This window comes from Seriola dumerili, unplaced genomic scaffold (assembly GCF_002260705.1).
Source record: "Seriola dumerili isolate Sdu_G_001 unplaced genomic scaffold, Sdu_1.0 BDQW01000147.1, whole genome shotgun sequence".
Lineage (NCBI taxonomy): Eukaryota > Metazoa > Chordata > Actinopteri > Carangiformes > Carangidae > Seriola > Seriola dumerili.
Window position 1 is genome coordinate 1,559,326 of NW_019174402.1, and position 14,559 is coordinate 1,573,884.

At 39.8% G+C, this 14,559-nt stretch overlaps 1 protein-coding gene across 1 annotated transcript in view; it reads right to left on the reverse strand.

Moving 5' to 3' along the window:
• Positions 1–11,370: 11,370 nt before the first annotated feature.
• LOC111225196 (guanine nucleotide-binding protein G(o) subunit alpha) overlaps positions 11,371–14,559 on the reverse strand; it is an 81,553-nt gene continuing 78,364 nt past the window's right edge. The window contains exon 8 of the mRNA XM_022749923.1: positions 11,371–12,030. Coding sequence (XP_022605644.1) covers positions 11,843–12,030 — 188 coding nt within the window. The 3' untranslated portion in view covers positions 11,371–11,842. The remainder of the gene's footprint in view (positions 12,031–14,559) is intronic.

Sequence of the window (14,559 nt, forward strand, 5' to 3'; positions counted from 1 at the left end):
TAACAAGGATTTGGATTGCGGTAAATTGGATTAAATTGAGATTATTAAAGGGAGCACTCTGTAGGGATTTTGCAATAGCAATGGTGAAAACACTATTAAACACTATAAACTAACAAGCACTTTCCATCATTGAAAAGGACTGTTCCCTGATGTTAACTGAGCCCCTGTGTGAAATGCTCAGATTATCCTTGCTGAGCTCTCTCTGGACCAGTAGAGGGCGACATAGCAACTCTCTTCCCCACGAGGAGCCTCTGGTTTACCCATTGCCACATTCCCCTCTTACAGAAGGGATGCTGCTGAGAAGCCAGGGCAGTTGCTGTAGCAACCAGACACTGTCAGACCGTGAAATAAATACTGTCAGCATTTTCTCTCCTTTTCGGCAATTCTTTTAGACACTCTCGCCACGGTTACTGTCAGCTCAGAGGTCAAAATTTTCCTCTCAGACACTCAAGAGTGGGCGTATGTACGTCCGTCAGACAAACCATACCGAACATGCTCATTTTTGTAAACAAAGCTAAACTACATGTCTGAGAATAGTGAGCTGGCTGGTATCCTAGCAACAGGGTGGTGCTAGAGTGCTATAAATAACCTTTTGGTGTGTGTGTGTGTGTGTATTTAGTAGCATGGACACTACCTAGCTATCTGATGAAATACATGCAATCGGGAAAAGGAGACAGAGAGAGAGAGAGAAGAAGAAGAAAGGAAGGATGGGACGCAATAGCATGAGATCAGGAGACACTGAGCAGTAACAGTGAGTCGATCCTCTACAGTATGTGCTACTGCATCATCTAATCTACATGACACATGTAGTCTGGTGTTTGGCTGCTTGTCCTGCACTCAGCAATCTGATCACTGGGTGTGGTGGTGCAGTGCCCTCGTCCAACCACAAGGTGGGTCACCTGTTCCACTTCAGAGAGAGAGAGGGAGGGAAAGAGAGGGAGAGCGAGAGAGAAGAAGGGCAGACAGCAGAGAGCCAAGAGGTTGGCTTGATTTAATGCCAGGGGCAGTCCTTTTTATGTTCTGCTGGTTGGGATGGGGATGTATAAATGAGAGATGGGGACAGGAAGAGAGGAGGATCTTTCATTCTCATCCCATCCCAATCTCGCTATACCTGGTTCATCTGCATATATTTCTACAGGATTTTGTAATGGCTGGTTTTGCAGTTGAGTTCATTAAAAGGAAAAAAGAATGAAATGCAAGAAAGACACATATCTTCACTGGTACAAAACAATCATTCCTTAACTCTGTTCAGACATTTACCTCTCACCAATGCATTCACTGTAATTTTCACAAGCTGAATGCAACAAGAAACCGCTTTAATTAAATCTCCAAAGTAGGTACAAAAAAAACAAAACAAAACCACATAATCTCATTTCTTCAAGCCAGACTGTAACTGAACTTCCTCCTCTATTATCCTGTCAGCTTTAGGGTGCCTGACTGCTCTCTTTGAACAGGAAGTGCGGGCCCCAGTATCAACAGTGCCACATCACCCCATCCAAAGAAATATCACTGTTACTGATGTCCTACTTATATAGGACGGCATATGAATATAGATACATAAGACATGTAGTCAGCATTTGTTTTTGTGTTGATATATGCATTGCAGACACAACAAAAAGCCAATGTGGTTGATTTTCTGGTGACACTCTTTGCCTGTACAGTACAGAGACAAGACAAAGAAACAATATGGGAAGTCATGTAAGTTGGATTTTAACTGAACATGAAGTGAAAGGCTTATTCTGTTTGTGTTGCATACACTGTGGCTACACTGAGAGGTCAGCAAAGTTGAGTTAAAGGAATAGTGTAATAGTGACATTTTGGGAAATAATTTTTGTACAGTTTGTACGCGACTTTTCAGTGATTTAGCAAATTTCAAAAGTGGATAATTTAATTTAATTTGGGCATAAATCTGATGAGAAAGAGTTAGAAGTCATAAACCGAACTGAACTTAACTAGATTTGCTGAGGTTGTTGTTATATGTTGTGTTACAAACTCACCCATAACGGCACCGTCACCGTCCAGGATTTCTCCTCTGTGTCTCTGATGTGAAAATACAAGAGAACATGAAACAACAGAAAAAAAATTACACACAGGGTTGCATCTTGACAGACACCATCTTCAGACTGCCACTGAGTCTGGGCAGAGCCAGAGGCTGTTGGGCGTTATAGTTTTTACAGCTGTGACAAAGGTGTGCTTACAGTACACGGGTTTCTGTTTGTTCACCTGCCTGTGAAGTGCACACTGTGTCCGCATACTTTTACATACTTTATGGGTATGGAAAATTCAAAATGCCCGAAGTTAATACATACAACACATTGTTACATGTATTTTGCTTTTGTTTATGCATTTACTTGTGATTAACAACATGTTAAATTAATGTTATTAAGTTTTCTGTCTTTGATGTTTTTTTCACCGTGACATGAATTTTCCATAACACTTTGTAGAGAAGTGCATTAGCTAGCCTTGAAATGTTCAGAAGTTAACAGCTCACACTAGCCTTCTAATGTCCAAAGGTTAGCAGCTAATGTTACCATTGAAATTTCCAAAAGTAGCAATTAATGCTAGCTTTATATTCTCCATGCTAGCCTCATGATATCTGATTAATGTTAGTGGCACTGCATGACTTAGCTTCGTGCTAATCTTGTGTTCCACAAGTTAGTAGTTAATGTTACTGACATGCTTTCATTTTATCTTACCATTAAGTTTATAAAGACCAAAGTTAGCAGGTAATGTTATTGGCACTGTGTCATGTAGCTCAATGCTATTGTTGTCCAAGAGTTAGTAGCTAAAGCTAGCCTTGTAACATTCAGAAGTTAGGAGCAGCTAAAGCTATCTTTGTAGGTGTAAGGTCCAAAAGTTTGCAGCTTATGCTGAGTCTAATGTCCAGAGGTTAGCTAAAGCTAGTGTGAGGGTGTATACACACATCTCATGCTTTGTTTTGAACTTAATCTTGTGGTTAGCATTGTGTTGTGTTACAGTTACCATCACTATTTTTTGGTTTGATAAAGTTCTACTATGTAAATTTAATCTGGGCATTGCAATCTTTCATACTCACCACAGACTCCAGGAGTTACTTAAGGGGGTGGCAGCCAAACATTTCCCTGTTTTATGCTCCTGCTGATGTCATCAATGATGTCACAGGTTATACCATGACTGTGGGGGTGGTCATAAGTTATTATACTTTGTTAATAAGTATTTGTCTGCTTTGAACGATTATACAGTTTGTTTACAAAAGTATAATTTACATGTTGTTTGTACTGTTGATATTTTCTGATAAAAGTACATTTTTGTCATTTAATCTTTTTAAATGAGATAGACCTAGACCCCCTGAATGAAGTTTAGTTCTGCCCAGGCTAATTGTTCAGTAGAGAAAGGCACTATATAAGCAGTTGCGAATGTGTTTCAATTATAATTCTGAACTTGTGATGGCAATATCTGAGTAATATAGTGGCCAAAGTTCACAGGTAATGTTAGTATGTTTCCAGCTGCTCTATGTTTCCCTTGCTTAGAAAGCTGCATCAGTTTCATATCAGAGACATAAAGTATTATCTGTGAAACAGCAAATTAAAGTTTTGCCTTTTGCTGTTGTTGTATGTACAGTCACTTATTAAAGATGAACTTTAATGCAGGTGCTTTTGTGGATTAGCACTGGCAGTGGGCCAGGTTCATTAAATTGGCAGGCTCCTGGCTAAACATCTCAAGGTGAATTATGATTGCTAATTCTGCTTGATCTCGATACAGGCCTCTTTTTTAGCAGTGCTCTGACAGGCGATAAGATGCACTCCCCCTTCTTGTCCTCGTCTCCCTCTACCTCTCTTCTCACTCGCTCCTACCTCTCCACTTCTCCTCTCTGCTTCTTCACTCCCACATTTTTTTACATTTTCAGTCTAACCTACACAGTTTTTTTCTCTGTGCTAAAAAGCAATGCTAGCAAAAAAAAGTAAACTTTAAAACAGCTTTGAAACAGCAATGTCTAGGCAAGTAAGACAAAATACAACACATGGTCAACTTGCTTTGACGATAATTACAGTATATCATTGATATTTGAGAAAACTAACCTGAAGACAAAGGGATGTCTACTAAAAGCTACCAACATGACAGCAAAATGTTTGCATTGACTCAGATGATCCATCGCTACCTCCTACTAATCTCAACCTTATCTATGATACTCTTTGAAGAATCAAGGCCCGTTAATCATGACTGCAAACGCCTGTTGTTATGCAGCTCTTTGCCAGTTTTGACCTAAAATTACTGGGATTAGATGATTTCAGATGCATGCACACTGTGTCTGTTCCAAGGTGCAAACTCAATACTGTGACCATTTTTTCCTGTTTCCAGCGTTCATTCAGTTTCTTGTCCATGGTGCTGACTGTTTCACCAATGTAGTGTTCCCCCCGCTGTATTGATATCACACACCGCTCTAGTCTCCCTGTTTCCAGGCTTTACCAGAAAAATCTTAAGGCATTGAAAGGTTTCTAAAGAGTGATGACTCCTTGAGACTTGAAAATGACAGACAGGCAAGGACCCTGGATGATATTGTTGTGGCTGTAAACACTCTGAAATTAACGCTGAGTCAGCAGTTTAACCTCATAATCACAGTTTCATTTCAAATCCAATATTCTGGAGCACAGAGCGAACACAAACAAGAATGTGTCCTAATGTATTTTGCTGCTGAAAAGCTTATAGAACTTTATTTTTATTTGTGGGCTTTGTTGTTGGTGGGACCTGAGAAGCCTTTTTAACTATGTGGAAAAAACCTGACAAGTGAGACCAAGTGGGTTATTAAACTATCACAAAGTATGCTAAATTAAATCTGACAGGGATTTCCATTTCCATATAAAACCCATCTTCCTTTATTGATTATAATGGCTTGCAGGATGGCAATGAGAATCATATTTCTGGTATTACTTTGTACTCTTGGCTATTAAAATGACTGCTCTAGTAAAGATCATGCACTAAATCAAGCACAGCAAATGATTTTGTACATGCCAGTGGGGACTATGTCATGCACAAAATTACGCAGGAGAACTCGATATTCATTTCCCTGCATCCAGAGCAAATTTGAAAAAAATGTTTTGTATTGGAACTCATCACTCAGCGTAGGTTGGTTTTTCCCATGTGCCTTCAGCAAAATGACTGTTTTTATAACTGTGAGTTGTGCAAAAGTACGTGTGAGACAGCATGACTCGAGATAATAAAATTCAAAGTGCTGTGTGGTAGAATGTCGTTTGTTTGTTATTTTCTAAAAGAGAAAAACCCAGAGAAGAACAGCCTGTTCCGTGCACCATCTCCTCTGGATCAGACAACACAAAGTCACACTCTGGCTTTTTATTCAGTAAAAAAAAGAAAAGAAAGAAAGTCTTTGCCATCGCAGTCCTTCTCAGTTTGGTATAAATTAGGCGCTGTGTCTGTTTCAATTAGGCAGGAAGCAGATGTGACTGCTGTTATCTTCTGTTTCACTTGATGATGATTCATTGATGTTTTCCCAAGGATTTAAAAATATCTCAGCGCGGAGGTGAGGTCACTCTGGGTAGGATTTAAGATTCTTGAAACTCGTAATTTTCTCATGCAGCTGTCAGTCACTTTACTCACAAGTGAATTTTTCCCTGTCAGTTCTCACCCTGCCAAATTAAAAATCAATATCTGCTCCTTTCTTCTGCTGTGGCCTCTGTTCTGCTTTTGATATCTGTGGGTCTATGTCCTCGAGCCTCCTCATCCTCCTTCATTGTCTTGTATTTGCTTTTTATTCCACCTCTTCCATCTCTCTCTTTTTCTGTTTATGTGAAATGACCATAGATCATTTTTAAACTTTTTAGGAGATACAATTATTCACTCCCAAATGAGAAGATTGAAAACGCTCTTGTCTGTTCTTTAAACATGGCGCTAGAGCAAAGAGTCCATTAGCTTAGCTCAGTTTAGCATAAAGACTGCACCGCAGATGGAAGCAGTGATCCCGGCTCCATTCAAATTCAAACACACATCTATCAACATCTCTGAAGCTCACTCACTCTCTCACTAGTCCTTAAAGCATTACTATAAATTATTGAAACTCATTTGATATTCCTGTGGCTCCAGTGACTGAGTAGAGTCATCATTATCATTATTATTATTATTATTTTTAGTATTCACAAATCTACAAACTATATAACAGCCCATGCACAACAGCAACATAAAGACAACTTAAGGGGTTCATAAGGGAAGGGAGTCATAAATGTGAGAGCTTATCTGACACCAAAACACTGCATATAATATGAGCAGTTTATAATACCACTACGTGACAGTCATTTTATTTTTCCATGCGATGATGGTGAGAAGCTCTTTGTCTTAAGGGGGGGCTGTGTGTTTTATTCATGCAGTGCTGTTGCCCAGCTGAACATGGCCCGAGAACCTTGTGTTGTTTAAAGGATCAATACAAGTACCGTGGATAACAGTTACGCCACTGGGAGAACTACAGTATCACAGCTACAAAGTTAGTAGTTGATACTGTTACAGTAACACTGATCTATGTATTTTCTTTGATGTGTGTGGCTTCTTGTGCTCTATCTAATCTAATTCATAATACTAATTTTATATAAGTCGTGGAGTGAATGTCTTCATGGGTGTAGACGTGTGCTATTTCTTATTGTGTGTGAAATCCTCATGTAGACCACAGGAAGAGCAGCTGATTTAAAACCACAGCTAATGCGGCTCTAAACGAACAAACAAACCAGCAGCTAAAGATGAAGAACTTATTTAACAAATTTGCAAAACGTCGGAGCAACCCTTGTATGCTGAGAAAGAGGGACGTTAGAGGTATGAAGGGAGATTGAGTTCTTTTTTTAAAGCAATTAGTGTGAGGGGAGCAGATAAGATTCAGACCTTTCCTTCCTTACACCCCCTCCATCCCTCCTCTCTGTTGTCTGATGGCTCTCTCCGTCTGAACAGCCTCTCTCCTCCTCTCTCTGTTATGCTTGAACCCAGTGAACCAGCCTTTTCCTTGCAGCTCCTGCCACAGCAACAAGGATGAAAGACTCCTCTCTCCCTCCACTTGCTCTCTCCTCATGTGTGAATGAATAGTCTGACACAACCTCGCTCTGCCTCCTATCACTCCAGCTCACATTTACTTTTCTATCTGCCATGACATGGATTCTATCTAATCTGTGTGTGTGTGTGTGTGATGTTTCATGTCAATAATACGTACAGTACAGTTGAGATTCACCTTTATAAGAGGCCTGAGTGAGTGTTGTATAGTGAAGTGTGAGTACTGTATGGATCACCCCCCAGCTTGACATGAGTTTACCAACATGACACGGCTCCTTGTGTGTGAGTGTGTGTGTTTACACCACAGAGACACAGATATATGCATCATCAGCACAGATGAAATCAAGCTACCATGAGGTTGTACAATTGTACAGTGTGTGTGTGTGTGTGTGTGTGTGTGTCTGTTGTGTTCTTTGGAGAACATTCTTGTAATACCACCAATACCAGTGGATGTGAGTAAATCCCATTTCCTGCTGACAGTGTGTGAGTGAAAAAGAATTGGTGGTTTGGGAGTCTATATAGTGTAACGCAAGCAGACAGGCGGGCGAACACCAATTCTCCTCAGTGCAGACTATATGCTTATTATGTGTTGTGTTTGAGAGTGTGTGTGTGTGTGTGCGTGTGTAAGACTTAGATTGTGTGAAAAACTGATAGAAAAAGTGTGTTTGTTTGTCTTCCTGAAATATGTCAACTCACTTCATGACTTCCTCCCCCATGGGGGTCAACTGAGAGAAGTACAGGAAGCAACATGTTTGTGTGTGTGTTTGTGTGTGTGTTTGTGTGTGTGAGGGGCAGATATTTCAAACCTGAAACCATCGTCTACACAGCCTTTCCATTTTTCATCCCCTTAAAATTCTGTAATTGCCATGTTCACCGGTAGTTTAGTATGTTAGCATGTGCTAATTGGCACTAAAAGAAAAGCTATTCGGGCAAAAAACCACTAGACAAATCAAACCTTTACGATGGTGCTAGATGAAAGGTTAAGGGATCATTAAAGTTATTTCAATTCAGCCATAGGGCAGCATGAATGTGTGTACCAAATTTCATGGATATCCATCCATTGTCTGAATGTCTGTGGTTGTTAAAAGTATCTCAGCCTGGACTGAAGAGGTGGACCAACAGACTGGCACTGCCATCTAGACTAGACTCACAGTGCTAACATCTGTCTGAGTGTCTGTGAGCTAATACTGCTGCCTACAGGACCGTTGAACGACTGCTTGTAAAGCTGTAGCGTTGTTGCCAACTCTCCAATCAGCAATGAAATTGTAGAAAGTACTAAAGTCTTATATCATAACTGACGGGAATGACGGCCAGTTTTAACACGCAGTCACCATGACTGTAGATTAATAAGTTTACTCAAACCTTTGGTTCTCATTTGGCCCCTCTTTATTCCACGTCGTTAAAATCTAATCAGTCACTGTGGAGAAAAAGGAGACCTGTGCACTTCGAAAAATCCCAGTGCATGCAAGAGCCGTGACGGAACAACCTCTGGACAAGTTTTCTGGAGATTAAAGTGTGGTTGCGGCAGAGTTACACGGGTCAGCCTGGTACATTTTAAAAAATTGATATTTTGTGTCCTGAGATAATTAATTTTCTCCCTCTTTGATTGCTGCAGGATCAGGCTGCCTGTTGCTGCCTATTGGATGCGCCGGCTGTGAACAGTGACATTTTATCAAAATGCAATTACAAGAGATCATCAGGCCCCTTTCATTGGGTGTCACAGTGTTCACCAACAATAATCCTGTAACTCGATTCGTGTCAGATATGAAACTGATAGTGGTAGTGTTTCACATTTCTGCTGGCGAGCTATTTACAGCCTTTAAATGAAAAAAAATCTATATATCTTAAGACTATTTTCACCATCCTCTTTAAGTTAGAGGATTTCACAAACTCTTTGCATCTTCAGTCTGACTGAATGAGCGACACGGCTCGGGAGCTGAGAGGTGAAAACACAGACACAGTGAGAAGAGGTTGGCTTTTTTGTAGTCATGAAAACAGTGGCTTTTTAATGTAAACACTACATTCGATTGGTTTTTCCAGCACGGACATCCCACATGAAATAACAACCATTCACTAAAGAGGAGTACAGGGAGAGAGAGAGAGAAAAAAAGCTGCACAGAAAAAAGCATTCACTGGGTAAAGAACAGAACATAGAGGAGGTCAAATAAAAAATAATGAAGGTAACAGGAACAGAATGCCAAAAACAGGTATATCATGTCATTATACACAGTTGTTTTCTCTTTTAAAAACTAGAACTCAAGAAGGCAAGAAAGAGAGGTCTATATAGATAGATGGGTAGATAGATTGATGAAGGGTAACATAGATTAGGTATGAATAGATAACAAATTTCCAAATCTACTTATTGTGTGTGTATGTGTGTGAGTGTGAGAAAGTGTGTGTGTGTGTGAGACGTGAGAACTGTGCTTTTCATTGTAGACCTGGAAGGTGTGTGTCAAACTGAAAAGAGACAGAGAGAAGAAGAAGTAGAAGTAGTAGAAGAAGAAAGGAGCATGACTTTATACAGCATTGATGTGTGTACATGCGGCGTCCCTAACTAGCGAACGCAGCGAGAAACGTGCTCTCCCCAAAAAAAGTGGTTTGTTTTTTTCTGAAATAATAAAAAATAGATATTGTTATAATATTATATTTAGTCGTTCTGAGTCAGGCTAAAGTGAGGACACGGTTCTAATGCAGGGAAACAGGCAAAACGGTAAAAGGAGAGGGGGGGGTGGGGCACAGTTCAGAGCATTACAACAACACGGGGTCGGTCTGAGATCGCCGCGGTTCCAAATCAGCTCGCTGTCAAACTGGAACGCTTTGCAAAACATCTTTTTATTTAAAAAAGGGAGATATAGAGAAAAATGTTCTGTAGCTACAAAGCACAAGAAAGATTATCTTTTGAGAATATTACAGGATTATCACGATCGTTGTTGTTGTCGATATTGTGGTAATAACCATGTTCATCGGTTTTTATTAATTATTATAGTAATAAGTGTAGATTTTTTGTCCTTATTTGACTATGAATTCTACGTGTCATGGCAAGAATCCCAAAATCTACACTTCTTCTTCCAAGCCTCCCACATGACTTTTCTACCCTTCGAAACTACGACTCTCACTTTTTTTTTTTCAGATTTGACCCCGCCCCATCCAGTTCATGAACCAGTCGCCTCTCTCCTGCAGCTGCTGCTATCCATCGTCTTAGCTCTTTTTTTTGGATTTTTTCTCATCTTTTTTTATTTATCTTTTGCAATTTTTATTAGTATTTTTTTTTATTATTATTATCTGAACAGTATCGATGAGAAGCTTTTTTTTTTTCTTTTTTTTTTTTTCTTTTTTAACTGGTCTCTTTATACAAAGGCTTGAGTATCTCATGCTATCTGTGTCAGGGCTTCAGAAGGAACAGGAGAAGAGGAGGGAGGGAGAGAAGGGTTGGCAAAAAAGATGGGGGCTTTTGACCCACCCCCGAAATCTGGGCATCATGCCAAAACAAGGCAAAACGAAAGAGAGATGGATGGAGTTGAGAGAAGTAAAGGCATGGTGGTGTGCAAATGAAGAGAGAGAGAGAGGGAGGGAGAGAGAGAGAGAGAGAGAGAGAGAGAAACAGATAGGTATGTGTAGGACAGGCAATCAATCAATAAATACATTAATAAATTAATCAACCATTATCAAACCAAGAGTGAGTTTCCTTACATGGAGAACGTTAGTAGGTCTAGAGGTTATAACAGTGAGGAAGGTAGAGTTATAACGTTGTGTACTTGCTTCTAAAAGCGTAGCTATCTACAGTACAGTACCTCTGTTACATGGCACTGATAGGACGTTTAGCACATTTCCTATTGGCTCTCAGGCTCAGCCATGACCGACGGTTGGCTAATGGCCAAGGCCAAGTTCAGGATACAGGAAGTCTCACTTCCTGTTGATGAAAACCGGGTCTCGAATGCAGGGAGTAAAATGATACAAGTTAATTAAAAACAAAAAAAAAAAAGAAAGAAGAAATTGACAACAAACATCTTGAAATGTCTTGGCTAATGTAAACAAAAGACTAATGTTAAAATCGGCGTTGTCAGTTTCAGCAGGTCTCAAGAGTTGTTTGTAAGGTTTTGGCTGACCTGTCTGGTGTTTGTTTTTGTTATTAACATTTTCACAGATTTCCGCAAAAATCGTTATTACATAATCACTACTCTAGCAAAAAAAACAAACAAAATAATAACAAATAAAGGTGTCAGGTGAGGCAAAATGTGAATAAAAATCAGTGTACAGACTTATACTCATGTAATAAATACACACATGATCAACAAAAATAAAACAGAAGTCATATTCATATTCATAATAATAAAAAAAAAAAATCTGCAAAAAAAGTACAGGTTTTGTTTTTGTTACCAACAAAAGACACTGAGAAAGAAAAAGAGAGGAGAACAGGAACGGAGGCTTTCATCGACTTTGTTCAAGAAGTTTTCAAGGCTGCAGGGTCTCATGTTTTCTACTAAAACAAATTTGTTTGCTTGGCAGCAGGCCAAAGGACATCAGGAGGAGAAGTCGGAGCGGGAAGAGAAGAGACAAGAACTAAAAACATTATATATATATATATTTATATATACGTATGCCTATTTTTTTTTTTAAATTATCCTCATTATTAATATGTACCTAGTTGCATTTTTCTTTCTTTTTTCTTTAAATAATCAGCAGAATCATCATCGTCATCATCACCATCATCATTTCCACAGCAGTGTCAAAGGAACAGGAACGAGGAGGGAGGAGGAGGGCAGGAAGGGCGGGAGAGAGGAGGGGACAAAGAGGGAGGATATTACGGGGTGTGTGGGCGTGCTCAGTACAAGCCACACCCTCGGAGGTTGTTGGCGATGATGATGTCGGTCACAGCGTCAAACACCACCTGGATGTTTCCTGTATCCGTGGCGCAGGTCATGTGACAGTAGATTTCCTTGTTTGGAGAGCGATTCTTGCTCTCGAATTGTGCTTGGATGTAAGCTGCTGCATCCTCGTAGGTGTTGGGTCCTGGAGAGAGAGAGAAGAGGGACAGAGAGAAACTGAGATGATACAGTTCTCATGCAACAGGGTTATTTAAAACACAGTATTTCTCACTAAAATCTCCTCCCATTTCTAGGGAAAACCCTCTTAAACGTGTGAGTGTTGTGTACATAAGGGTGTGTGCGCCCGTGTGTTCGCTGACCACCTGTGAGGGTTGCAAATTATAAAACGGATGCACCTCCTTGCCTTCCGAGGAAGAAATAATTTGCAGCGTGGCTGTCTGTGCTCACTGTGACATTGCCGTCGAACAATGGAGCAAAACTGTAAAAAGCTCATGGAGTTGGTGTCTGGCAGTTGTCTGGTTTAGCTAGCCAGCTGACACTTATGCTAATGCTTGACTAGATAAAGTTTGACATGACTGATAAGCAACGGTATTGCTGCATCCCCCTGACATCTGTCCCAGCTGAGCAGGTGTTTCCAGCAGGTGTGTTAACGTTAGCTGCAGTGAACAACACACAGGTCTCTTCCACCATGTAGATAAGGCTGTGTATTTAGATAAAAACCAGTGAAAACTGGAGCCCGCTTATGTTTATTCTATAAAGTTGCAGCTTATTTACTCTTGAAGGCTACAGACCCTTTAATAAAGGAAAAATGTGTAACTTTATTTTAATTGTTAGACATATCCAAGTTTAGTCTGTCTTGAGTCCAATCTAGTTCTTCTCAAGTGAAGTGTGGAAGTTGTGCAGCACTGTTTATTATGTTGGATTTTTTTTTTTATACGCTCAGTATATACATGTTAGGCTTCTCATTTAGTAGGAAGGTAATGGAGGACATGATGAGGGACGGAGAGAGAGATGGAATATGTCGGATAGACTTACTGTGATTATCAAGGCAGTTAGCAGAAAGTAAGTAAAGCATGAGAGACAGAAGTGAATAGGATCGGCTCACAGAGCTGCGTGCCTGTGGAGACGGCAGGAGACAGCTCTCACTTGCCATCTCCTCTCCTCTGTCTTCATGGCTGACCAAGCGTGACTGTCTCCTGCTCTCTCACTCCCAAGTCCCTTCTTCTCTCTGCCACAACTACATCGGCATCTCACCTCCACATGAAATCTACTTTTTTTTTCTCCCTCTGCTGCTCTTTTAAAAGACAGTCAAGTAAATCTTCATGTACTGTGTATCGTTCTTCAGACTGAACCGTATAACCTCAGTGCTTCAAACAGGTGACATCAAACATTTGGCTGATTTGTTTCAGCTATCTCTCCTGATAATTCAAACGGACTCGACGCTGTAAACAGCTCTGATTTAAAGTGCCACATTTCTCAGGATGGTTTATAACTCAGTGACAGTGAATGTTGGGCCCAGTCAAAAATAACTCATCTCCTGTATCAAGCAGAGGCTAATCAGTGTCCACAAACAGGAGGGGTTTTAAAAAAGCTATTTCATTCTGAGAAATCACATTCAGATAGGATGGATGGTAGTCATTCATACTTTATATAGTATGCTTCATTCATACTGCATCATATCATTTAAACTAGTGTTCTGGTCTTTTCCCCTTCCTCACACAGTATTACCTCAGTATCTTTATATTAGCTATCATGCACTTTTAGAACTTTTTGGTTTTTACAAAATCAAGCTCCTTTAAAAAGGAACAGTTTGACACTTTTGGAAATAGGCTTATCTGCTTTCCTGCCAAGAGCCCGCTGAGACGATTGATTGACACCAATCTCATGATAAATAGAAAGCTACCACCAGCGGCCTGTTCACTTAGCTTAGCAATAACTTTACTAACTAACACGTTATATCTTGTTTGTTTGTATCTGTACAACAACAGAAATGCAAAAGTGAAAATCTGCTGTTTAACAGATGCTAATATGCTGGACTATTTTTGGATTTATCATTTTTACACTTGCTTATAGTTTTCGTATGAATTATAAAAACAAGATATCATGTTCTTTTTCGTGCTGGAAGGCAGATATTGTTACTTTTGGATATAATAAAGCTTGTTGTTTCCCCCTCTTTCCCATCTTTGTGTTGAGCTAAGCTAACTGGCTGCTGGCTGTCGCTTCATATCTAGAGTACAGGCATGACAGTGGAATCAATCTTCTCTTCTAACTCTCGGCAAGAAAGCACATTTCGTAGCATATTTCCAAAAATGTCAAAGTATTCCTTTAAAAGTGCATTAACTACATAATTCAAGATGACCGTTATATAATAATATAATACTGCCCTGGTCTGAAGACGAACAGTGCTGTAAACCTGTTTGCACAGTAATTCTGACAAACCCAAAAAATGATAAACCTGTTTCTTTGTTGCGTTTTTTCTCATTTTTGTACCCTAGCAAATGTCTTTCAGCTTGACCAGTCAGTTTATGGCGTATCGAGTGCTGTCCTGTGTAATTGCATTCACTTTCACTGTTTCACAGCTTTTTGTTTTCCCGAAGAAATCAATTTTGTACACCTGTCAACTTTTGTTCCTGCTTACGTGTTTTGAGAATTGCTATGTCTCACCACTGCACTCACAACAAAAATAAAATGTTGAAATCTTTTTTTTTTTTTT